Below are 26,479 nucleotides of genomic sequence, written 5' to 3'. Positions count from 1 at the left end.
GAGAGAAACATCCACTGAACATAGCTGGGGAAGAGGGAGGTCAGGAAACACTCGTGAGAAATCAAACCAACGAAAAGAAAAGAAGCTACACCTGACGTTTCCATAACCAGGTACTGCAGCTGGTTATAACACACACAGACAGATAAAGGAGAGGAAACATTCCGGGACCGCCCCGGCACATTCTCTGTCCAGCCGTGGAGGCAGCTGCCACTGAACTGTAAGAAAGGAGGGGGGGAGAATGTCCTCGATGGTAGGTGGGGTGAAAGAAAGAAAGGCGATGGTTGCAAACACAAGACGGTAGAGAGAATTAAGACGTGTCGCTTTTGGCACTTTCAGAAAAGATATGGAGTCGAGGACGGATGGAGGGACGGACAGACAGGCGAGCATGGCGGAGACAAAGGTCAAAGGTCATATCCAGGAGTATCACAGCCTCACAACTTACCCGCTTTGTTAGAATCAGAGGGTGATGAGAGGGAGAGGAAGAGAGGAGAGAGCAGAAGAGAAGAGTGACGGGGAGACAAAAAAGTACACACAATGTTAATGAGTCAATCGGCAATTTAACGCTCCAAACACAGACAGACACCACACACACACACACACACACACAGAGAGACACCACGGAGAGCATCCGACCAGCAGGAGGTCATCCTCTACAATGCAGTCCTGACCCACATCTCGTGCAGCAGAATGAGAGATGCACTGAAAACACAGCAAGACCCCCCCCCACCAAAACCCTCCATTCCAGTGCTCAGTCGAGCCGCGTCTCCAGAGCAGGGCGGCCCAGTTCGGCGGGGCAGGCGGAGAACCTGCGGGTCGGGGCCATCCCACCTCGGGCGCGGCGGAGACGCGGCCTGACGTCTAACCACCGCCACACCAACGATCGCGGCCGCCTGTCAAGATGCTGCAACAGAGACGGAGGACGGTGCAGGCAGCTCCGGGACATGCAGGACGCCAAGATGCAAAAGGAAGGGTGGCGGGAAAGGGGGAGGGGCCTGAGAAATCCCACACGGCGCTACCAGGAGATCAGTGCAGTGGAGGGAAAAAACAACACGGCAACGGACCGGGAACGCCGTCCGACCCGACACACGAGGGGAGGGAGAGGGGGCAAAGTTAGTAGTCGTGACGACGCGCTTCAAGCAAAAGACATTCATCATTTGGCACCAGGGCATCACAAATGCAACACAGACACACAGACGGGGGGGGGGGGGGTCCCCCGTTTACTGGACAGCCACACCTTCAGGTGCGGAGCTGCCCCCAGAACGTTAGAGCCAAAACTGTCGGTGTCAGAGGTCAGAGGCTCTAGTCCCACGGTGGTGGAGCTGAAGCTAATCTGCTGAAGGCAGCAGGGGGCTAAACCAGGGGCGTTTGGAGGTCGGGTGTGTTGGGGTGCACGTCGGACGATGCTTACTTCTTTTTCAACCTGCGGTCCTTCTCGGCCTGAGTTCCCAGCTTGCTCACCCCCATGTCCTGGCCCGCCCCGTCCAGGTCCATCATGGTCGCTGGGGGGAGGGAGAGGAGCGATGTCAGTGGATACAGCCAGTGTAGAAAGGCCTGAACCAAAGGTCCGAACGGCCATCTCTGAGCGTCCACCTTGTGGATCCAGCATGACGTGTCTGTGTGCCAGGTGGGCCATCCTGCCCTTCTCTTTCTTCCCGAAAAGGCGCCCGATGGAGGATTTGATGCCCTTCTTCTTGGGCTGTTTGTGGAGGGAGTCCTGGCTGCTGGCGACGCTGCTCAGCGTGCTCGCCTCTGCTTCCAGAGAGGCGCCCATCCTGAAGGCACAGACGGCGAGAACATCAGTCCCTGCTGGCTGAAAGAGCGAACCGGCGCCCTGCGGACACTCACCCTCTTGCGTCGTTGTGCGAGGAGGCGGGCAGCGTGTGCGTCATCCGCACGGTGCGCGGCGTCGGAGGTGGGGAGGTCTCGCACTTGATGGTGGCCTTGTCCTCGCGACCATCCTCGTCCACCGCCGCTATCTACAGGACACGGGTGTGCAGGACACTACATGTGACCCTCTGGGTGTCAGTAACAGACCTAGGAAAAGGGTGAAGGTGTACCTTTCTCCGGTGTTTCCTCAGATCGCTTGGCTGTTGGGCAACGGGAAAATATTAGTGAGCCATGAACTCAAAGCCTGATCTCGCTAAAAACCTCCAGAAGGGCCACACGTTACGCTGCCGTCTCCACAGGGGCGTAAATGAATATTTTCAGAGGCGATTCTTCTCTGACGGGCGCATCTGGACTGTTTCAGCCTCGAGTAAAAGCTTAAAAACCATGAGCCCGGCCGAGCCGAGGACCTATTGTTGTCTATTCTCGGAGGACCCTCCGACATCTGGGTTCGCACGATGACAGCTGCCGGCGCAAGATGATTCCTGTCTCTGCGCGCTAGTCTTTAAAAATGAAAGCTTCCTGTAGCGGAAGAGTCTAACACGAAAATAAACCCGTAGTGTCCAACGTACCAGTGTCATCACCCCCATCCGCTCCATATCGCGGGCGGGGCTTCGAGGGTCCAGCTTTGGGGTGGAGTGTCCGCTGGGCGGGGAGGACGAGGCCAGGGAGGACGCAGTGGCCGAGGCGGTGATGGAGGCTCCGTGGTGGTGCATCCGGGCCAGGTTGAGACCCTCCAGGCTGACGCTGGCCACCCGGTTTTCAATCTCTTCTGCCCGGAGCTCCGTCGACTCCTTCTCCTCCTGGATCAGCCTGTGGAAAGAAACTCCAGGCGTTCCAGTAACATCTAGAGATTGGTTTAACTAATTCCTCTAATCCCCACAGTTTAGCTAAGCAATTAAAGGCCTCAGTGGGGAGATAAAAGGCTAAAAGTCAGGTCAAAAGGTTCAATAGAACAAAGATCTAACTTTGTAATGAGCTCTGATCCCGACTCTTTGCATTCCAGATAACAATCAGCCATCAGATTTGAATTAACGCCTGCTGAAATTGACGTGGCTCCGGGTCTTTCGGCGGGGGAAGTAAATTAGCGGAGACCAAAAGCCACATTAAGAGCCCTCCAAATAAAGAACTGAGCAAAGTCTCGGCTGGAGTTATGAATACTTATGAGCACAGGATAATTAGAGCATTAGCAAGCCAGAAGCAGATGTGATGAGGACTCGTGGAGGGGCCTCGCCATCGTCTGGACAGGTGCTCGGCAGCGGACGCCGACGAGGGAGGACGGCTGAGACTCTTTGTTTGGAGTGTCGTGTACCGGATCTCCTTGTTGATGGCGTCCAGCTGCTCCTGCAGCATCATGGCCAGAGTCTGGGCGTCCGAGTGTCCGCTGGGCGACAGCAGGTCCATGGAGCTGAACAACGTTTCCCTGTCGTCGTCGTCGATGTCCGACATTTCCGTGTCGCTCTCGAAGTGGCCTCCCAGAACCCCCAGCTGCTGCGAGCGCCACTCCTGCTCCCCCAGAGATTTCGCCTGCAGAGCCAGAAGCCTTTTAGGAAAATACCCTTTATGACAGGGGGGAGTAAAAGCAGGACTCTGGCCCACCTTGGCATCACGCAGACCCATCCGGCCTCTCCTCGGCCGCCGGATGACTTTGGCTGAGCGGTAGTGGTCCGACTGGGTCTCTGCCAGAGATCCCAGAGAGAATCGGAGGTCACCCGAAGTGTCCAGATGAGAGCTGAGGAAGAACCTGGAATCAGTGAAATGCTGCAATAAAACCGGACGAGGCCGGTCACGGTGAGACGGACCTACCGTGACAGGGTGGGGTCCGTGAGGGAGCCTGCCCTCAGCCTGAACTGGTCCAGCTCCGACCTCAGCTTCTCGATCTCTTCGGCCAGCTGCGACTGAAAGGAACCAAACAGGAATCATGTCCCCGAGACTGATTATTCCCCTTAATCACACGGTGGGGGGGCTGTTCCATCATAATTAGCTCATCTCATCTCCTGCCTCTTCAACCTACTTTTTCATGGATGGACTCTTCGTACTGTTTCCTGTAACCTTCCGAGTCTTGGATCAGCAGGTTCTGCCGTGAGAAGAAGAGATGCCAAAGTCAGGGAGGGATTCTAGCCTTTCTAAAATTGCCTGGGTGGTTTTAACCTTCTCTTCCAGAGCGGCCATTCTCTCCTTGAGGTGCAGCTGGAGCCGTTCGTTGGACTCTGTGAGGAGCCGGTCCACCGTGTCCGAGAGTCTCTTATTGTGCTCCTCGTTCATCTTCTCCCTCTGTCGGGCCTGCGTGAGTGAAGAGTCCCATCTTAAAGCCATGTTTTGGAGTAAGCGAGTGTCCCCAATCCCTTCAGAATGAGGCGAGCCGGCACTTCAAAGCAAAGGTTCTTATCAAGACGCACCCAAACTACAGACTTTATAAAAATCAGCCGCAGCATTAAAATCCCCAACAAGTCTTTATTTTAGACAGTGGCGCTACTTCAGGATGCATCGACAGCTGAATATTTACAAATATAACAATTTCACACCCCTGGGATGGGATCAAAGCACCACGTGACCTTTAACTGGATGGATGTGCTACGTTCTTGAAGATGCTTCACGCCTTCGCAGGCCTGAAAACACGATCTGGAGTTGGACGGGAGGGGAAACATCTAAAAGAAGTCCCATTGGCTCCACAGTTCCACTGATGGAAATGAAGCCCCACCCTCAGAGGTTCAAAAACCCCCCACAGCAGAACTCCTCTGTCTGGGTCCTGCCCCGCTATTTCTGTCCCAACAGGCCGAAAACGCTCCCTCCCAGGAACGCCAGATCCCAGGTGAAAGTGACGTCTACCTGGTCGGACAGAAAACCCAGCCGGACTTGGATTTGGGCGCCCCTGATTTTAGGAGTTCCTATGGCAACCAAATTATATATTTTGCTGAAATACCACATCGTGGCACCATTGGCTGGTGCGGCCGCCTCCACCGTGACTCACCCTCAGCAGCTCCTGGTTCTTCTCCTCCAGCTGGCACTCCAAGTGCCTCATCCGCTCCTCTATGCTCCCGTGACGCTCCTCCGCCTACACACGGATCACAGCAGAGACGAGACGGGGATCTGCTGATGATCTCTTTCAGCCACGAGCAGGAAAGAAACAAACAAGCAGTGGCGACAACACAAGCCAAAGCCTCTATCCCAAACTTAAAGATGGAATATTTATCATTTTCAAGCATATTTGCGGACAGAGCTGGTTGGAACAAAGGGTGAGGAAGAGGAGGAGTAGAAGGAGAGCGATGGAGAAGGAGGCCACCAAAGGACAGAATGAAAGAGGAAGAGTGCTCCTCCAGTGCTGCCAAGTATGAGCTCCAGCCAGAAGAGCCATGCAGCCGTCCCCAAGTGTTCCAACAGCCAGAGCAGAATCCCACAAAACACTAACGAGAGAGATGGATGAAGTCTGCTGTCTACAGGAGTCGGCAGTAGCTGCGAGGCCCTGTGGGACTACCTTCCTAAGAATGGAGTTCATGTCTTGGAGCTTAGCTTCCATAACAAAGTGATAATCATCGGGGGAGGAAGAGGAGCTGGAGTCAGACTATGTGGCCGAGGAAGAGGAGAGGGACATGTTGAAAACGTCATGACATGACACCACGTGCACACTTACACGTAATTACACGAAAAACCTAAAAAACAACCGGAACAAACGAGGACGTGTGTGCGGGTGGCGTGGTGGTTGCTACCTTGGTGAGCGCCGCTATCCTCTGGGCCAGCTCGGCCTCCACCTCCGGCAGCGTCTCGGCCTTCCTCATGGTCTGCTGGAGCTTCTGCTCGGCCAGCTCCAGCCTCTCCTGCAGCTGCCGGTTCTTCTCCTCCATCTGTGCGGACACACAAGCAGGAAGGTCCGGAAGGTGTTTCAAATGGAAAGCACCGGAACACAGACGGCATTGGGAAGGGGGTTGTGTTGGAGCCTGGACATGGAAGCTCTTCCTGGTGTTTGATGTCAGGAGAGCGTGGTCGCCCGGTGGAAAATAGCACCGCAGATCTTGGCGGCTTCAATGTTCCCCGTTTCCATGGCCACCTGCCTTTAAAATACACAAACCCACCTGTCTGAGGAAGGCCTCCTTATTGGCCAACTCGTTCTCCAGTTTGTCGTTGATGTCGTGCACCGTGGTGGACTCCCGCTGGGCGCTCAGGTAGCGTTTCTCCAAGGTGACGATGCGTTCCTCCATGTCCTCCTTCTGACACATGGCCTGAAGACGGACAAACGGGATTTGCCTGATGCTCCTTCGCTCAGCTTAAATACAAACATGCCGCTCTGATTGTACACTTGAGAAAAGCAGGGAATCGTCTGCAAACTTCCAGTTAACTTCCTGGATGGGAAACGACTTCAGATTCAAAAACACATTAATAAATATGGAGATGTGCTCCAGTGAGACCACATTCAATTTCAGGGATCGGTGGAGTTTCACAATAAAAACCTGAACACAAATTCATATTCTCATATTCATGGTCTCTATTTATCAGGGTCATTGTCAAATTTGCCGATCTTGTTAATAAAGTTTTTTCCATTTTTTTTAAAAAGGAAAAACTCATCTGTTTCCGAGTTTCCTGTGGTGTCTTTGAGCCAGGAAGAGTTTATGATAATAGAGGCTTTTTATAGGCCGCCGAGCTCTCTTTGATGGGTCTGTTGGATCTCTCGGCCTGTGCGTGCGTGTTGATGTGCACGTGTGCTGTAACCTCTTTGATGTCCCTCTGGTACTTGTTGTTCATCTCCTCCGACTTGATGAGGTCCTTGCGGGCCGTCTCCAGCTCTTGCTCCACCTCGGAGACGCGGGAGGAGAGCGAGGACATGCGCTCCTTCATCTGGGCCAGTTCGTAGTTCTGCTTCTCCAGCAGGTCCTGCAGCTCCACCACCTGGCTCGCCTCGTGGGACGGTTCCAGCGAGCCGTTGGACAGGCGCTGGTGAGGTCAGACCAGTAAAGTACCGGTTAGAGAAAAGATGGAGGGAAAGGAAATTACACACAGTGTTGCCAGAGCTTCTGTCCAGATTCCAAGAAGACACTTATTTATTCTTATTTTTCCATGAAATTTTGAAGCTAATCGAGAAACGACACGCTGGCGTCGCTGCAACACTGGTTTACAATTTAACTTTTTAACTTGCTCTCACATTGGTTGACAACTGAGAAGTTATAGTGAACACAGGATATATAAAACTCCGACAATCAAAGCTGTCCTTCCTGCTAGTTCAAACCTGTAGACAAACTCTGATATACTTCCTGTCCTGGGATTGTTTGTGGATGCATAGCTGGGGCCTAAACTGGATTCTGTTCAGCTAACCAGCAAATGAGAGCATGAAGAAGACAACATTAGGAGGCTAGCCTGCAGCATCCAGGCCTGAGCTGCAGTTTTAACAGGCCCGTATGTCAGTCAGCCCTTCCAGCTCCCGTCCTTCCCCTTCCACCGAAATGACAACTCTGGGATGTGTGCAAACCAGCTGAGGAGTCCTGTCATCTCCCTTCAGCTCGGTTGTCAGTCCAGGAGGCTGAATAAGCAGCTCTCACGTCAGCGTGTTTGAGCAGCCGGCACAAGCCAGCAATTTTCTCTGCAAATACACCCTGAACCCTGGTTTTTATCTTCACAGAACAGGCAGGTGGCGTCGTCTCCTCATTACTCCCCAAACTCGGACAAATCACAGCATCCGCCCAGACTAATCAAGGTTCCTCTCCTCTGTCTGCATTCCAGATGATTCTGCAGCAGATTTTGCCTGCGCTGCCGTGCTCACCTTGCCGTGGATCTTCTGTTGAGCTTCGCCCTCCAGCAGGTCGTCTTCTCCCTCTCCTGACGCCACTTTCCTCTGAAGGTGCGCATTTTGCTCCCGTAAGGCCACAATCTGCAGGGCCGCAAGGTGTTTACACATCAGATTTGAAGCAGACACACCGACACAGATTTTTAAAAAAAGAGGCTTTATGTGTTTAGTCTTTTCCCTCCATTGCGGCTTTGCAACACAAACAGACCCCGCCCACCTCTTATGCAACGACAGCAAATTATAACCTGCCCATCTTTGCAGCATTTATGGAACGCACTGACCAGCCTGAGCGCAGAAGCACTTGGGCACCAATAAAAGCCCCATAATCATCTTACCCTGTGGCCCCTCGAGGCTCCTTTCCCAACTTGGAGCTCCTGTCCTGCAGTCATTCTGTCCTTCAGAATGGCGGCTGACGCCGATAATTAGACGCAGTGCTTGTCGCCATCCTCGTACTGGCCGGTGGAACGTGGTCAAGGGTCACCTTGGCCTCGCGCTGCTAATCGTGCTGCGTCATGCTAGCTGAAGAACCTCTTTGATCACCCTTTCTGGTAATGAGGGGACAATTATTCCTCTGCAGGTTTCTGCCGCTTAAACGTCGGCCGTCATTTATCTGGCGTGGAGATCAAACGCAGGCGCCGCGGCGACATGAAGGTGCAGAAATAATGAACGCGCTCGCTACAGGTGCATCTCCAGCTCGCTAATTACTGGAAGCCGTTCTCCAGACGCAGTGCGGGCCTGGCAGCCTTTATTCCCGTTTGATGTGGCGGATCTTCCCTTCATCAACTGATGACACGTGACGCAAATATGATGGGCGAAGAGGCTGACGTTGCCGCCACGGCCTTATCTCTCTTTTCCACCCTTCCACCCGTCACAGAGTGGAACATAAAGATTGCTTCCAAAGTGACCAGAGCTGGGCGTCTGGCCACCAAAAGCTACAATTCAAGATGGCGGACGACAAAGCAACCGCAGGGGAGCGGGCCCTCCTGGCCGCCTCCATTACTTGGTTACGCCAGAAGTGAGCGAGAGGCGTTAGAGTTCCGAGGGGAGAAGCCTTTCTCTGTAAACTCATCCCACCTCTGCTCGTACCCAGCAGGTCCTTTATTCCAGATCAGCTATGAACACAGCGTGTTGAACAATCCCAGGCAGTAATCAGCCCGAGGCCACTTAAGCACCTGCGGCTGCGTGGGGTCAAGGGTCAACAACGTCGGCAGCCGGCGCCGCTGAGCGAGCGCGGCCTCCTTCACAGATCAATTACTGCTCCACTCTCCCCGGAGCCTCCGCGGTGGGCAGGCTCTTATTTGGAGAAGGCGTGGCGGGCTCCAGACAGAACTCACCGACCTGCCTGAGCCGACACGTCTGCCCGCCCGAAGGACAGCGAGGACTTTCTCTCCTTGACTGTCTGATCGACTCGAGCGAGGACTCCTCCGATAAATGAGACAGCTGTGGTCGACAGCTGCCCGTCACTCCACCATCTTTATTTCATCATCTCGGCCTCTCCGCGCTTCTGATGATCAATCAAGCGCACCCTCTACTGACCACCTCTGCGCTCCTACTGACCTATTCTGGGCTGGTTTGATGCCCTAAAGCCTCAGGAGATGCTCATTCTGGCATCTGGCAGCCTGGTTTGCACCGTCTCTGATGTCCAACATCTTCGATTGGACCAAACATGAGACAGTGATAGAAGTTGCTGCGATGCTACGCCCTTACCTCCTGATTGGCAGCAGTAAGCTCCTCCTCCAGCGCAGACACCCTCTCCAGAGACACCCGGAGCCTCTCCCTCACCTATAAAAACAAAAAAAAGAAGCAGATCCTAGTCAGACAAGAGCATAACCGTCCGAAATTAAGTCCCGCCTCTTCTTTTCCTTCTGTACAATATGTCACATCAAAGCAGTTCATCATCTTTGAACCTTTCCTTTGAGGAAGGGCTGAGGTGACCAATCAACTGGCTGTGAGGAGGAAGGAGGAACGGCTGAAGAGGCCAAAACTGTCAGAGGATTCCAGGAAAACAGCCAACAAATGTAAACACGCAATCGCAGCCAGACGCAGCAGACGAGCGGGGAAAGAGAAAACGGCGCCGCTCCTACCTTCTCATCGAGGGCTTTGTGGTGTTCAAACAAGGACTTGAGCGCTTTGAGGACCTCGACTTCGCTGGAGACCCCCGAGGGAGACTGAGCCTGGCGCTTGACCACGGTCATGCGGAGCGAGCGCTCGTGTCGGGACACCAGGCACTCCAGATGCTCGAGCAGGAGCTGAGGACGGAGAGGGAAGAGTGTGACCCTCTAAACACACCAATCAGGGACACACCAGAGAAAACAACACCCCCCCCCCCCCGTTTCCTGCAGGTATTTCTGACGTTTATTTGTGAACTGTTGTCTCGTATCGTCAGATCAGTCTTCGCCTCAGAACCCGCCTGCCTCACAAACTTAATTAAAGTTCGTATGCTAATTGCCCATCAGAAGATTCAAGGTGATAATAAAGTGAGAGAGTGAAAATGACTTCAGTCTCTCCCTGATCCTGCGTTTCTCTTCCCCCAGGGAGGTCTAGTCAAACAGGAAGCAGAATAAATATGATAAATAAAAGTGACCTAAGATGAGGCAATGAGCCTTCATATCGATTAGAACTTAGAACCCTGAATGTTGCAGCCAGAGGGGGCGGGGTCGCAGTGACAGCGGGCCGCGCAGAAGGCGTCATGATCGCGCTCCTCCCATCTCAACTGCAGTGAAATAGCTGCCGTGCAAGGCATCATGGGAGCTGGTGGGCAGTCGTGGTAATAGATCTGAGCAATGATGAGTGTCTGGGCTCAGATGGAGCCGCTCACCTCTCCCGCCCTGAACGGGAGGGGAAAATTGGGGAGCCGCCAGACCGTTGTCACAATCGCATTCATGTTTGTGATCCATGCAGACCTACAGAAGAGGACATTTTCCCTCCCTTCAGCCTTGTTATCTGTGTGGCTTCATTTCCATTTTGAGCCGCTCGGCCGAGCTGTGATGAAAATGGGACGCGGGACAGTTCAGGAACGGGGACAACTGAGACACGCGCGCTCGTCCTCACCCTGGTGTTGTTCCTCTCGGCTTTCAGCTCCGAGATCTCCTCCTCCTTCTCCAGCAGCTGCTCCCGGCAGGCGTTCAGCTCCTTGGTGAGGGCGGCGAACTCCTGATAAGGAGACGTAAGAGAGAACGCGGAGGTCAGCGTCGCACAATACTCAACGGAGGACCGAAACCGTGCACAGAATTGACCCATTTCTATACAAAATGCTATTGCTAATGTGCGCTACACACGAACAAACTGGCGTTATCATCATTATTGCACGTGTGTGAAGGCAGCGGTCCATTCCATCGTGCATAATCTGTGCATGACGGGTAGGTAACCGTTCGGAGACAAGCGAGGCTTGGTGCTACCTGTCGAGTGTTCTCGACTTGCAGGAATATAAATCACATCGCTCTCCTGATTAGAACATAATTATTTAATTATAGTGAATAGAACACGGTGCTCGTTCTGGTTTAATGCCTCATACTTCCATCACAGCGGCTCTGCAGAGGGTCGCACATTTATGGCGTATTCAATTATTAACGGAGCTGTTATGGAGACTGATGTAGCTTAGAGGTGGTTTATGTTTTATTGCAGCCAGTTTGTAGCACTTTAGAAAAGCGGGGGCAGCATTGTTTAGCTAGTAATAAATACATAAAACTAGATCAATAATTCAGCTGGAGCTCTTAGGCTAAAGCTCCATTATCATTCACTGTGCTGCTCATCTGTGACGGACTAAAAACAGGAACATCAAAAGGACTCATCAAAGCCCCGATCACCTGACATCGGACCAATCAGGAACCAGGTCTGACTATTCCCAAAAGACAAGTCAGACTCCAAAGCGGCGGGTGTTGACTAAACTGTTCACATCAAGCTTTAGCGCGCATGGGGAGGACGGGAGGGGACCGGAATAAACCGTGCATATGTCTCTCTTTGATCTGTATGGAGTCCTCTGATTGGTCGGCAGAATCCTTATCGGTTTAGGGCAATGGGGGGGGGGGGTTCCAGCAATATTGGCCAGATCATCCCTACGACCTAGCCGTGACGTAGCAACAGGAGATGGTGGCAACAAATGAAGTGCCTGTTCATTTCCAAACACGATTAGGCAGCGAACGCGTAGCTAATCTGAGCCCCCCTCAGAGCAGGAGGGCATCCCCGCCTCCAAATAGCATCATTTGCTTTCATGCTTCCAGACCCAGAATCCCACATGTTCCAACTTCCTCCAGTTCTTCTGAAAACAGCAGATAAGTATTGAGAGCACCAAAGAACATCAGGTGTGGACCCGCCGCGCCGCATTATTGACGACGGCAGATTTGCTCCCTGCAGTCGTGTTTATTTTTGCTCTCTCAAGGAAAACCTGGAAACTCTTTTCTCCGAGCGTGCTGGTAAATAACCTGGAAAAGGGAGCGCTGGGCGGAGTGATGGACAGATTTGGAGCAGGTGGATGCGGAGAAGGAAGTGTGGGACGGGTGGGTAAATTTGGAGGCGGGGCCAGGGCTTGCGTGATCTTCAGCGTTTCGGTCGGGCGGGCTTTAACCTACACACACACACACACACACACACACACACACAGTTCCTTGGGGGTGTTCGAGAACCTCCTGAGCGTAGCACCAACAAAGGCATAGCTGTGGCTCATGATAATTGCAATGTTGTGAATACTATTTTTATTGGTAAAATTAGGAGAGGTTTAGTCAGCGCACACCCTGCCAGCGCTTTCTATTCAGCCCGAGCACAAATCCTCGTGTTTGAGTAGCAGCAAATGACAAAGAAATTGTGTTTTTACTCAAAGAGCCGCTGAGGAAGACGCCATAAATCAGCTGTTGTGAGATTATCAGCGCTAGGCTAAAGGCTAAGCCCTCCTGACACATGCTTCTATACGTCACTTTCTGATTGGCAGCTCACGGCCTCAAGGTAAAAGCTGCTCCGAAGGCGGCGGAAAAGCTTTGGGAATGGATTATCATGGGAAGCAAGGGAATCAAAGCGATTCAGGAGTAACCAACTGCATGAGACAACGAAATTAATGTCAGATCCGGAACAGCTCTGTCCCAGGTTTGCCTAAATAACCCTCTGGGACGACGGATGACAAACATCAACAGAATCCTCAGCTTCTCATGTACGTGTCAGAAAACGCAGCTGCTGTACGTCTTTAATAATTGATCGACTGCGTTATATTTACAGTGAGAGACCGAGGAGGACATGAATAAATGATGAGGAGCTTCTGTGGTCAATATGAACGCTGGAATGTCCCACCGTCACAAACGCCTCCCAAATTGGGCCCCGATTTCCAACTAACGATAGTGATACGAGCTTAATTTTATTCCATTTTTTTTCCCTGGAGTTTAACAATGACAATGGGGACTAGAGGTTTGCAACGTCGCTCTGATTGAGTTCAAAAAGATAAAATAGGAGCGGCCACTCTCTTGGCTTTCATCGCCTCGATTACAATGGTTTGATCTCAAAGAACGTAGAGCGTCCACTGAGGACCAGAGGAACACTCAACAAGGCCACACATGCTAATGCTAGCACGATACAAATAAACAAAACAGCAGAATTTAAATGATTTATCAGTCACATCAAAGCAGACAAAATCAAAGGGTGAGTGGGGGTGTGATGTGTGCGTGTGATCACGTCTGAGAGGGTGGGGCTGATTTACAGCAGCCTTCCACTGGGGCAGTAAGAGGGGTCGTCTCTCGAGACCAAGTCATAAATCTGAGTGTGAATTACAGCCCGACAATTTACTGCCCTTCAAACGTCTAATAACTAATTTTGATCCCTCTGAACCCCCCCTCCTCCCCGTCCTGGGCGACAGCCTTCAATGTCTCGCTTCCTAAAAATTCAGGAGGACCTGACGGATGTGCGAGTGTGAATTTTGTACTTCACACGGATTCATGGATGATTGGATTTATTTTTAGATGTGCAAGTCATTTTTCTCCGGCTGACAGGTTCAAACGTTGGCCCGCGCCGTCAGCAGGGCTACGCGTGTTTAGCGAACCAAATCTGGGCCCGCGTGTATCGCCTGAAATTGGACGAAATTCCAAAACGCACCAGAGAGCTCGACATCTAGACTCACATCAGGAAGAAGACGTGCTCGCGACTCGCCTGTGGACGACGCTGTGATAAACCCACGCCACTGCACCACACGGCGATAACGCGGCCATATTAAAAAAGGTCAGAGTGGGGGGAGACGGGGTATCATCTGATAACCGCCCCCTCCTTACCACACCCAGTCCGTCTTGTCTGCTCCCAGAAATCTGAAGCTTTCAAGGCAAAAACGCCATCAGAACATTGCAAGTAGCATTTAGCATAGCGGGGATGTGGACGCAGACGCAGGACAGATGCAGAGGACGGGCTCCAGGGCGGGGGCACAAAACACGCCCATGGCCACTCGAGGGATTTAGTCGGGCTGATAACCAAGCAAAGGGGCCGTTTGGTGCTTCAGGTGCCACGTTTGGGGAAAACTCATCAGAAGAGTGTTGGGATTTGCTGAGATTACAGGCGGATAACGTCCGCAAACATCAAGGAAACTGGAATATTAATAGAAGCCCGCAGACACAAATGTGTGTGTTCAGCACCCAAAGCAACAGAAATGTGAGGTCGTCTGTTCTCCCCCGACCTCCGACATTAGCTCCTCCAAAATGAAGGCTGACCTCTGCTCCCAGGAGACCTCCGATGACCCCAACCTCCCCTTTGATCATCACAGACCACGCAGAGAACAAAGTTAGAAGACACGCCCCCAAAGATGAGGGTCATTTCTGTTTAAAACTGAGCTCCAGTCTGGCCAACACCATCATAAAGTTGTTGTCTCCTCCTCTCATCTGAGCAGTCTTATCGCTCTTCTCCAGCGCTCGCTCCTGCGTGGACGGTCGCAGATCCGACCCTTCCTAAACGAATCATTCCCACCAGGATGAAACCAAAGACGCGGTGAGGCGGAGGTTCCCTCCTGTATCATCCCGGCTATCTGGCAGCAACAGTGGCAGATTTGAAAGGTCACACTTCTCTGGATTATCTGTTTTCGCGGCTGTTTTGTTATGACAATTTGTCAGAATAAGACGAGGCCTGTCGGGGGGGAAGGGGGCGGCAACCGAGCCTGTTGCTGATACGCGTTAGCCCATTAGCTGCTCTCCGCAGGTGAAGACTGAAAGTCAAACGGCCTCCGGCGCTGTTCGGATCGAATTAACGTCGAGGTTCCGGTGCTGTGGATCTCTGGCATTTTAAGAAAGGTCTAAAGCACAGAGGAGACCACCCGAGTCAGGACGCAGCACGCTGATCCAGACCTGCGATAGCGAGCAGCAGCCTTTCATAGCAGTCGGGGATGATTCCAGGAGGCGTTCGTGTGCACAGAATTAAAACTGCACAAACCAAAAGTGAGGAAAGGTGCGATTCATGTGCACCTTTGAGGGTTCGGAGGTTGTTCAAAGGAGAATTTGATGGCTTCACCGCAGAAAAGGAGTAAATCACCGGGACGACAGGCCAGAATTATTGCAGCCATCCATCCAAATGGGCGGATAAATCACTTGCATCCGACTCCCTCTGCAGTATACACGGCATTTCTAACCCTCGGGGGTATATTTCTGAGGCGTATGAGGCGTGCACGCTGCTGTGCACAGGCCCCCATTGTGATAGAACACCAGAACGCAGCGAGCAGCTTGCATTACAGCATCTTCTCCCTGGATGTTAACAAGTGCCGAGGCTCCCTGGTGGCACCTTAATGTGCCGACGGGGTCACGTCAAGGGTAAAGCGGGACTGATCTGCAGCTGGACGCGCTGTCGAGGGGGAAAAGAGACGCTGGAAGACGCTCAATAATGCATCGAGACGGGATCTACAGGGCTCAACACTCGGAAACATGGCAGCCGAGCTCCAAAGTTAGCACACTGTAGCCTGAATGAAAGGTCAGAATGGAAAACAGAGTATTCCAATTCTGACGGAGACCTGCTGGAATTCCGTTGAAGATCAGGATCCACATCGAGAGGAAAATCTCTCAGCACTGCCGAGAGGACTGAAGACACAATGTTAGCAAACGGCAGGAAACGATCAGTGCAGGAAAACCTGCTGACTTTAGGGTGCAGGTGTGAAATGTTAATACAAGCGCCCGCAGAGAGGCTTAGCATTAGCATGCTAATCTCTACTAGTTCCATTACATAGGAATAAATATAAACACTGAGGCAGGTCCCCCTCCGTGGTGGGTGAGACCATCTTCAACACACCGGCTCCAGCTGTGACTCTTCAATCCCTGATGTTGATCATGTTGATGTTCATCCACGGGAGTGTGTGCTAATCAGCTGGGGGGGGGGGGATCTGCTTCACGCATGGCTCCAGACCAACAGGGAAATCCCGGCCGACAAATGCTGCTATTTATATCCCTCCCCAGTTCTGTTCGCTGCCCCTGTCATTAATGCGGAAGGATGAAAGTCCTTCATTAAAACGCTGTTCTCAGCCGTGTTCTGGTTCTGATACGAGTCGTCAACATGGCCGCCTGCTCGCGCTGGACGTTAGGGCGCGTGAATCTTTAAATCGAGGGGCTGTGGCTCGAGGAGCATCTTCCCATCCTCGTACAGTGTGCCAGCGCACGTCACCTAGGAAACCAGCATGCTTCTTCCGAGCATTGTTACCATAGTAAAGCGCGTGACCTCTCCCCTCTGAGGGGCTGCAGGAAGCAAAAAACAGCGCAAGTCCGAACATTCCGGCAGAAAGAAAGGCAACATGCAAATGCTCTGCAAGGAAACCGCAATTTTTAAACCAGCAAAGACGCAGAAAAGACACGGAAATGGCAACCGCAGAGCTAACGCCGTAGCATCCACCTCATACACCCTGTGTTCCATCTGTGTTAGCTTACATTAGCAAGAGAAAAACACACCTTTTTTGATTAATTGTACGATACAAACACATCATGGATGGAATCTGATCAAAATGCTGTGCTGAGCTGGATGAAACCAAGCCTGAGGGTGACGACACCTACTGCTTGTCTTACTGATATTTAACACATATCATTACATGTTTGTTTCCTTGGTAACGGGGTTTTTTTTTTCCTTCGGCCGCCCACGTAGGGAGCTGCAATCCCCGCTAGCGAAAACTAGCAAACAATCGGCGATCCGCAAAGTCTTTCAGTCGAAGCACAAACTGTAAGAAAATGAATTAACTACTGACAAACGATGGCAGGATTCGCCTAAATTAGCATCTGCGGGTTAACGCGTGCCAGCCAGACGATGAGCAGAATGTTTCATGTCAAAATTATCAAAGAGGAAAACGTGTTTCAGCTCTAAAAGCGGCCATGTTGGACTCTTTACAGAGCTGCTGGGAGGTAATGAGAATCTGTATTTAGAATCATGAGTAAATGTTTCCCCTGATGGTTCCAAAACTCAGCGTTTGTTGTCTTATTTATAGGAATAAAGCCACAGATGAAGCTATTCCAGGATCTGGCAGCCTTCTCACCTCAATTCACCAAATTATGAAGAGATTTTGTGAAACAGTGGCGCAAATTTGCTTTGCAGCGTGAAGGAGGATGCAGTAGCCTGTTGTCTGAGGGGACGTGAACGCACCGTTGCAGTTTCGGGGGCAACGCTTAAAAACAGCCACGGTGTCGGTCAAGCCGGGGAAGGATCAGCAGTCCTCCTTTACTGTAATGCCCACGCCAGCAGACTGCCCCGAGATAATAGAGAGACCGAATCAATGTTGTGTTAAACACAACAGAATCTATAAAAGGGGGCGTGTTGGAGAGGGTGCAGCTCTAGTTCAAACGCCAATGTTACCTTGGCGACTGCTCCTCACCTCCGATTGGGACGTCAGCCGGCAGCGGCGGGAACGACCCGCTCTGGCCCGCAATCAATTTGCAGCCACCGCCGCGCCTGTACGAGTTCGGTGACCTCGTTCAGACTGTGGCGGTGTGCTAATTAACGGTCACGGCAACAACAATCCGATTACACATCGACTGGAATATGAACCCCACGTCCTCCCGCACGCTAGTCCCATAATCCTGCTCCACAGCGCCCCCTAGAGCCACACTCTGTTGTAGGGCTGGGTGGTAGGTGGGATGGCGACATTTGATACAGATAATTAAGAACACTATGAATACAAAAGTATAGTGCGACAAAAACTGATGGGACGCAAAGTAACTGGTGATCTTCTCTTCCCGACTAACATGGTTTTATAGTAATTAGTAAGACCAGTAGGGTGCTATTGGCTTATGAACCAGTATACGACCCAACCCCACTATAACGAGAGATCCGTCTACACATGAGCTAAAAATAAACCTCATCGGCCAGCTGATGGACGCCGGGTCATTACAGCGCGATTACACGGAGGTTAAAGCACAGGAGCCGACGTCAGAGGGACTAAAAGCAGAATGAGTGATGGGAGATGAAGAAATGTCATTTCCTGTCCAGTAGATAGCATCACAGAGAGCAGACAGGAAGTGGGTCTGACTGAGGAACCCGTGAGGAAATGAACAAAAAGCCGAGGCGCTCCTCTCTGGGGGGTCATGAGAGAGCCTGACACACATCCAAAGACGTCTATATAGAACATGGAAGGGTCCTCCTGGGAGGACTGGTCCAGATTAATTAGGACTGTGTGGGATTACAGGCTAGGCTAGGCTAGGCTGGGCTGCTGATGACAATATAAAGGCTACTAAACCGAAAACAGGAAGATGAAAATATGGATAAGCCTGAACAAAAGACTGATTTTTTTTAATTTTAACAATTATGGGTACTCCAAGAACACTGAAAAAGTCCATTACTCTGGGACGTTTTTACCTTAAACCTTTGATTGATAACCAAGTCAGCTGGAACCAGCCTAATGGCTTTGATCTTTTGCGTTTAAAGAAAATCATCAAAGCAAATCTGAGCATTCAACAGAAACAAGCTACTCGGAAAATACGACCGATTAATAATCAGGTGAATCGATTCCTAGGTCTGGAAAACAACACGCTTTGATATAACAGCAACCTTTCTCAGCTTCCCTCGACAGCAGAATGATTCAGTCTCACACTCGGATTAATACGATAAAATCGATTCAATCCAGCTGAAGGTTTTAATGAAGATTAACAGAGAGCGAAATGACAACGGCGCCGGGCCGAAGCGCTCCGCCAAGGACCTGGAGAGGGCCCGGGGGTCTGTGACAGGACGCGCGTCACGCAATGCTAACATCGCCGCCGCTGCAATAAGGTGTGAAAGCGCTGCGAGAGGTGGGCGTGGCCCAACTGCAGGATGACCTGTATGTTCTGACCCAGAGAGGTGGCCGCGGAGAACGCCAGACTGAAAATAGCCCAGTGTTTTCACCCTAGCTGGAGGAGTTAGCATCTAATTTAGTGGAAATCAGCGTGACATTCTTCCCAGGGAGGAGAAATATCCGACCTGGCTTATCCGAGGAACGAGGTGGCAGACTTTGGCAACTGGCGCTCCGACAGGAGCGGGCCATGTTGGTCACAACCCACATAATCCTGCCCCCTTCTGGGAAACCTTCAAGACCTTCCCTGTTTGGGAGACGGCGGAATATTCTGTTTTTAATCTGTTTTTGTTTTGCTGGCGGTCGGCAATTTAAGTGCAAATCGAATCCGAACATGAGCCTTAGCATTAAACGCATGCTAGGCCGAAGCTAAGCTATTTTGCAGGCGTGCGAGCCCAGCTGGATTTGTAAATAATGAAGCCTGTTGCAGTCAAATCCCAGCTGTAATCATTAATGGCCTCTGGATCCACTCCTGTGCTGGAGGAAATCTGCTAGCTAGCGTGCGCTGTAGCCACCACGTGCAGTGCCGTCATTAGCAAGAATGTGTGGAGGCTGATTCAGAGCAAACCGAACAAGTTTGGCAGTCCAGTCTCCCATTTTCCCTCCCTTTCCAGACACCACTCGGTGTGACAAAGTCAATCCTCCAGCCTGAGCCGAGCGCGGTCTCCACGGCAACGGAGGGTGGATGCCGAGACCTTTGCGGGGCAGCCGGGCGGCTTGTCGCAGTGATGAGTGTGTAGCAGGTGCCGCTCCCTTCCAGTGAGGGATGAGAAGGCCTGCAGGGCCTAACAGGGGGACTGGTCAGAGCTCCGTCACGCCGGGTTAACTGTCAGCTCGCATTAGCACAGGCCGGGGACGCTAATGACAGTCGAGATGGCTACAGAGGCAGATGGTACCGAAGGTCAGGTTTGGACTTAAATCTGGGCTAATTTTAGCCGCAATATCGATGGTATATTTCAGAAAAGTGCTTCAATTCCCCAGACGTCACCTCGGGAGCAACAGTCAGGAGTGATTTAGGCTGGAGCTCTCAGGCTAAAGGGAGGACTCGCGTGGCCCTTGGGCTGCGGCTAACAACACTTAAACATGGCTCCGCAGCAGTTTTAACTCGCTGGAATTAAGTCGACGGCCGATTGTTTCACAGCCCCGATTTTAGATTAACAGCCCGTTTCATTAGAGAGGAGCCACCAAACAAAAGGGGAAAAAATGAGTTTGTCCTTCAACGTGATTGGATGTTAATTTCCAGGCCCTGAAGATCTCCCAGGTGCCCCGTCCACCCGTCCTCTGCCAGCTGTCACACTGGACACTTTCATTACTGAACCTAAATGGACCGACGCGCCCGGGGCACCTGAGGGGGCTCTTGCCACAAATTGCTTTGTGTTGGATTTTCCGTTTTCTGCTCAGGATGCTCCCGCGGAGGTCTTGGTTGTTCTCTGCCGGCTCCCTGGGCAGGCAGAAACCAGCCCTTTGCGTAGGGGTGGTTGTGGCTCAGAAAGGAGGGAGGTGATCTCTGTGATCTCGTTGATCCCTGTGAGCCTGCAGAGAGACTTATTGATTTTTATGGGGTTTGATTCAGAGGCTGAGAGAAGGACCTCAGATTTAACCATCTAGACCTGCATGACGTGCGACAACGACCCCCTCGGACCCGCGTTGTTAACCCGTTTCCTCATGTCGGACGCAGAGGAAAGTCATCCAACATGAACTTCATTGCTGACGCTTGGGGTCAGAGGTCAAAGCGCGCCGGCTCCTGCAGCACTGAAGGGATGCCTGTCGGGGTTTTATGGCGGGTTCTGGATCAGCGACCTGCCGTAGTGCAGGGGGGGAGGGTTTTACTGCCGCTGCATTATTCAGAGCGCACGGTATCGCCATGTGCGCAGTGGCGGGGGGAAGCAGAATGTTGCTAACAGACAGTGGGGGTGAGGGAACGTCTCACGCTGAGGCTGGCACGAACAAATTACACCGATAGGTGTTGGGAAACACACGGGCAGCGTCCCGGCCTTTTAATGAAACTGGTGCTGCACGATATTTTAAACATGAATTTATGGATTCTTATCATTCATGAAGATTAGCATTAGCATAATCCACCTTGTCTCTGCTTTTCACGGAGGAAAAAGACCGTCCAGGCTTCTGAGCAACAAGTCTGGGATCCCTGCTGACCTTCGCTGTCACACACACACACACACACACACACACACACACACACACACACACACACGCGCGCATGCACGCTCTGACGACGCATACGTGCACAGGGGCGTCTTGCTTTCGAATGCTCACTCATCCTTTTAATCGGTGCGGAATCCGTCAAAGTGGGTCAAACTGTGCTCCCCCATCTGCCCGGGCCAGATTTTAAATGTACAAGCGCTTGATTAAAAAAAAAAAAAAAAAAGAAGAACAAGAAAATAGGACAACGCAGCACTCAGGAAACCACACAACAGCGTCACAGTGTGTGTCCGAGTGTGTGTCCGAGTGTGTGTCCCAGTGTGTGTCCCAGTGTGTGTCCCAGTGTGTGTGTCCGAGTGTGTGTCCCAGTGTGTGTCCCAGTGTGTGTCCCAGTGTGTGTCCTGGGCACGTGTGTGATGTCACTGTGACAGAGAAAAGTGCTTCCAACTCTGATCTGCCATTTAAGAAACAAGTCGCCTTAGTTGCCCAGGCAACAGTTGCCTTATCTGTCCAGGCGAAACCCTTCGTGCCCCTGCGACACGTGTGGGGGTCGTCCAGGGGGCGGAGCCCCGCTGCCGGCCTGGTGCCCCCACGCAAACGTGAGGATTTCCAAGTGAAAAGCTGGCGGAGGGAGGAAAAACCCAGCAACACGGACGGGCAATAGTTGCGTTTACCCACCGGTAAATTGCCAGGCCGAAGGTGGCCGAAGGAACATTTCCCAGGGAGCACAAACGCAGCACGGACCCCATCTGCTTTAACGGCTCTCTGAAGAGAGAAAGAGCTTCAGGGTTTCCTGCTGCCGTAACGGCGCCGCTGCTGCGGCCTCTCTTGAACTCCTCATGTCCGAGCGGCGCGTTCACCCGGGAAACTTGCATCACATCAAAGGGGGCGTTCGCCAGCACCCCGCTAACACGGCCCGGTGGGTTTACGACGCTGCCGGCAACAACATTCTCCACAAATAACACCGAATGTCACACAGCCGTTGCATCAACAGTCTCATTCTTCAGTATGAAAACACTAAAACAAGCCTTTCTGCCACTGAAATGCTGAATTTAAATCCGTTTTTTTTTTTCTGTGATGGCTTATCATCAGTCGGTTTTATAAAAATTCAGCCAAACTAACGCCCCTGGAAACAGCTACAGCCCCAGGGACACCAACGCACCTCCCTGCCATCTAAGATTTAGTGGATGGTTGAAAGAAGACAAGAAAGAGGAATGGAGAGTGAAACATTATATGATATGAGTAAAAGCTTAGCTCCAAGGAGCTGCTCATCATTAGCTTTTTGCTTGTGTTGCAGAGGGTTAGTGAAAGTTAAAGTTTGCCATTGTTCAGCTAAAAGCCCAGAGTTTATCGTGGACACGCAGCGCTGAAGATCCTCCAGACTGGTCGCAACAGTAGCTATTTCGCACCAGCGCTTTAAGAAACCAAACACAACTCCGGGTTCATTAAAACCTGCTGACGAAGCACCGTCTGGAGGCGCAACACTAGTTTTTACTGTTCCGACATCAATTTTATGGCACAAAACTGCAGGTTAGCAAACACAGAGAGGCTAATTTAGCCCCCTTGTGTCCATGAATCCTCTTAATGTGCCACCCCAGTGGCCTCTAAAGGTCATTAAAGAGATACGGGTCGACCCTGTGAGGCTGTGGACCGGTGCCAGTACACCAGACACCACAACTGGCCCAGCGGACGACTCCGTCCCCCGGCTGATGGCACCCAGCCCACAAAAAGGCGCCCGCGTTGCAATTTCATTCACTTCTCCTCAGCGTATAAATGCAAAGGCGTAATCAGACTTAATGAGTATCATCAGGACCTGGTAAACAGGCTGAAAGGAGGCGTTTGGACCTAAACAAGACGGCTGGACCCGGGAGGCTGCAGGGAAGTGGCAGCGCTCCGAAATCCCCTTGGTGGGGATTTCCTGCCACTGGAATTCGTGAAGTCAGACTGCTTTGATTTGCAGATATCACAAGAGCTTCTCCAGCAGGTACCAGCCCCTCAGGGCGGCCGCCCCTAAAGAGCCTAGATGAGAAGCCGGCGCAGAGGCGGCGGTGGGGGGGATTTCACTAGAAATCTCTGGGCCTGAGCGTGACGTCGCAGAAAGTGATTACGAGAGGGCGCGGAGAGGATCCGGTCAGGGATCTCAGCGCTAGACGCTGGAGCCATCCTGCACGCGTGGAACCACCACCTGGCTGCCAAAAACCTGGGTGAGTTTACATCCTAAACAGACCTAAAAAAAGCCTCAGTCGCAGCAACGTTTCCTTCCCTCCGACCACAGACAGAACAGGAATCATGTGGAAGAAGCTGGATTGATACCCCCCCCAACACACACACACACACGCACACACACACACACACACACACACACACACACACACACCAAGGACAGCAGAACTGGAGCAGGAGTCAAACCCAGAGCCACAGGCTGGGCGCTCCATGAATAATACATCATTATTTTACAGTGGCTGGATCCTGATGAACTCGGAGTTCTACTCTCTCACAACTCCAGATGATTTATTCAACGAGCTGAAGAGGGAAACTGATGGGGTAGTTTTCTGTTGTCAGCTGGTGTAAAAGAAGGGGGAAAAAACAACAAGCCCCCCACCCAGCAGGCGTTAAAGATGCACATTTTCCAATAGAGACACAAAATAACATCCAGCCTGCACGCGCAACCGCTTATAGAAGAGACGTGCAAGAGCAGAAGCCCTGAAGCCACACGGGTAAGGGGCCAGGAGGAGGAGGAGGAGGAGCAGGTGGAGGATGAAGAGCAACTTGCCTGGAAGGTGTAAAACCTGGTCCCGTTCGGCGGGTGCACCTTGGGGGAGTTGGTCCCCGCGCTCATGTCGGAGAAAATCATCATTCCTCGGTTGGGAAAACAATCCAGAGCTGGCGCCGTCCGTTCAGCGTGCACACCGAGGCGAGCACGCGGATCAGCCCCCGATCCGCCGCCTCGCCCCCGGCATCAGCGGGCGCGCAGCTCCGGTTAATATCAGCGACGCCCCGGAGCGGAAATTTTTTAAAGAAAAAGTAGGGGACGGGCACGCAACTCTCCGCACCTCCTTATTTGCGTGCGGGCGGTTGCGGCGCGCGTCGTTCGGCGCCTGCGGAGGGAAATCCGCGGAGAGACGGCGGCTCCATGGCGTCCGGGCGGCCGCGCAGCGCAGCTCTGCCTCCGTGCGTGCGCGGATTATCGCCTCCCTCCCCGGGATCCGCCAATAGACAGGCGGAGCATCCGGCAGCGACGCGCGGGAGCCTCCGTGATCACGCACTGGGAAACGGCCGCGCCGATTCTGGAACCCCGCAGGTAGACACGCCCCCTCGGGAACGAGCTGACTTTAGTTCCGCTCAGGTGAGTCCACCCTTCATTAAAAGGGCTAATCCAGTGGGCGGGGTCTGCAGTTCTGGGCTTCTCTGATTGGTCCAAACTGGCCGACGTTCACCGAACCCACAGAATATGAGAATTAATCACTACTTTTTAATTAATTAAAGAAGAGAAGGCCTGCACACTCTGACGACTGAAGAGGACGCAAATAGCACAAATGCTAATTAAATCTAAGCTACAAGAGGCCAAGAACCCAGGGAAAGGTCCACTTGCCCCTCCATCAGGACTGATTTTGACGGGAACTCCCTGGCTGCTCGCCTGCATCCATTTAGCGACCTAATCTGACCAACAGTGATGTGATTAACCATAAATCAGCGGGCGCCATGGCGGGGATACGCTCATGTGTCCAGATTAAAAATGTCGACCGTTTTGCTCGACAGATCGACCTACATTCACCTCCCGTGTAAATCCCGTTGGAGCCATTTATATCCCGGTGAACTCCCAAAGGCCGCGTCCGATTCCGCGTATTTAAGTCACGTTTGTGTAAAAGCGGAGCTCTGGTTCGGCTTCACGCTACTTTGGATCAAATGAGACGCACGCCCAGGGATTATTAAAAGGGGGGAAGAAACGACGAGCACTAATCTCGCGTGTGTCGCTCGCGTAAAGTGACCGCCGTGCTCTGACGTCACCGTACAGATGTGCGCGGGTGAAGCTCCGCTCGTTTCCTATTGGCTGTGGACCCTCAATCCTCTCTCAGGACTCTTTGTCTTAACGTGGTCGTTTCCTGAAGTGTCGCGGCCCAGGGGGGTTTTGGGATTCATCAAGGTTGGATTACGGTGTGATTTCAACCGACTTTTTGATATTTGGCATCGATATCGCGTCGAAATGCTCATTCGTGGCTGTTTCCGCCTGCCAAACACCTGAGAGGGCGGGTCGGCGTGCACGTCCCGCTCCCCAGAGGGAACAGAAAACACTCACATACGCCGGGTTTCATCGATCAAATGGCTCAAACAGATTGATTTTTGGTTTGAAAGCCCATGTCTGACCTGGCTGGCTTCAAACCTTTGACTCGTCTGTCAGGTGGTGAAATAAGGCAAGCTAATTAGCAGTTAGCGAAGGTGTGACACCGCTTTAAGAAAGCATTTTAACCTAAAGCTGGAATCCAGCGGCACGCAACTCTGATCGATGGCCTTTTAGAACACCAGGGCCACGCTAACACAATGGCGTGCGTAAATAATAGCTTAACTCACACCGCCGCATCTATGCGCGCTAACCGAGCTGCTAGCTGCCAGCACGTTTGTTTTAACTGCAAATGAGTTCCAAGCAAGGGAAGAAAAACAACCTTTCTGCATAAGTAATGAGGAGCGTGGCCACTGAATACGTCTAGCGAGATGCTGTGAGGTTAGGTTGTTTACAGTAGTTGGAAAATGCAAATCGCACAGCGGCAGCACATCACAAGTTGTTAGCATCTTTACGTAAGTGGGAAAAAAAAGTGAAACTCGGCACGAAATGCTCGCTCAAGACTGACAAATGAGGCAACAGGATGTTGAAAATTCATTGTGCATCTACTGCGTAAATGTGCAGCCTAACTAGCGCTGTGATGCTATACATGTGCACCCAGGCTAGGTTTAAAAGCCTGCTAAAACTCTGATCGGCCAGAATGCCCTTAAAAACTTTGAGGGGAAACATTGCTATCATGCTAGTAGCTAAAACTGTTTAAAAAGCGGCTACATTTACAGCTGGAATCAGCAACATCTCGCTTAAAATATCCGTGGAAGCTGCATGTAAAGCGATACGTGTGATCCATGAGAACAGATCAAAGGGAACCATGGCGATGACAGGCTATTGTGACGTAACCCCCTTGCTGCTGTCACTTCCAGTTTATTACATGTTTCTGTAAATAGACCCTTCCAGAGGGGAATATTTGATATGCAGCGCGCGCGAATCGCTGAGGGAACACAGCACCGGGGAGACGGCGGCGTCATTAGCGTAAACGCCGCTGTCAGCCGGCCCGATTCAGCGCGTCGAGCAGCGAGCGTTAACGAGCCGACTGGAGACGCGGCCCTTTAGGGCGCCGGCGCCGAGCGGGAGCTTCCTC

The 26,479-nt window shown here is 52.0% G+C and overlaps 1 protein-coding gene across 12 annotated transcripts in view; it reads right to left on the bottom strand.

Moving 5' to 3' along the window:
• ppfia2 (PTPRF interacting protein alpha 2) overlaps positions 1-26,479 on the bottom strand; it is a 52,014-nt gene that overhangs the window by 6,755 nt on the left and 18,780 nt on the right. For 5 of the 12 annotated variants that reach the window (XM_029825629.1, XM_029825631.1, XM_029825632.1 and 2 more), the window contains exons 3-22: positions 10,709-10,810; positions 9,742-9,906; positions 9,365-9,439; positions 7,634-7,741; positions 6,589-6,810; positions 5,955-6,101; positions 5,592-5,726; positions 5,360-5,446; positions 4,856-4,939; positions 4,036-4,167; positions 3,899-3,961; positions 3,691-3,782; positions 3,484-3,616; positions 3,197-3,411; positions 2,457-2,697; positions 2,058-2,087; positions 1,846-1,976; positions 1,591-1,772; positions 1,409-1,499; positions 443-445 (exon numbers count right to left, since the gene is read on the bottom strand). In XM_029825629.1, the coding sequence (XP_029681489.1) occupies positions 443-445; positions 1,409-1,499; positions 1,591-1,772; positions 1,846-1,976; positions 2,058-2,087; positions 2,457-2,697; positions 3,197-3,411; positions 3,484-3,616; positions 3,691-3,782; positions 3,899-3,961; positions 4,036-4,167; positions 4,856-4,939; positions 5,360-5,446; positions 5,592-5,726; positions 5,955-6,101; positions 6,589-6,810; positions 7,634-7,741; positions 9,365-9,439; positions 9,742-9,906; positions 10,709-10,810 (2,438 nt within the window). Of the gene's footprint in view, positions 1-442; positions 446-1,408; positions 1,500-1,590; positions 1,773-1,845; positions 1,977-2,057; positions 2,088-2,456; positions 2,698-3,196; positions 3,412-3,483; positions 3,617-3,690; positions 3,783-3,898; positions 3,962-4,035; positions 4,168-4,855; positions 4,940-5,359; positions 5,447-5,591; positions 5,727-5,954; positions 6,102-6,588; positions 6,811-7,633; positions 7,742-9,364; positions 9,440-9,741; positions 9,907-10,708; positions 10,811-23,835; positions 24,362-26,479 lie in introns of those variants that run through there. The other 7 variants (XM_029825630.1, XM_029825633.1, XM_029825637.1 and 4 more) reach the window with 6 other exon arrangements.

The sequence above is a fragment of the Takifugu rubripes genome, chromosome 18 (assembly GCF_901000725.2).
Source record: "Takifugu rubripes chromosome 18, fTakRub1.2, whole genome shotgun sequence".
Classification (NCBI taxonomy): domain Eukaryota; kingdom Metazoa; phylum Chordata; class Actinopteri; order Tetraodontiformes; family Tetraodontidae; genus Takifugu; species Takifugu rubripes.
This window is presented reverse-complemented; position numbering and strand designations above follow the sequence as displayed.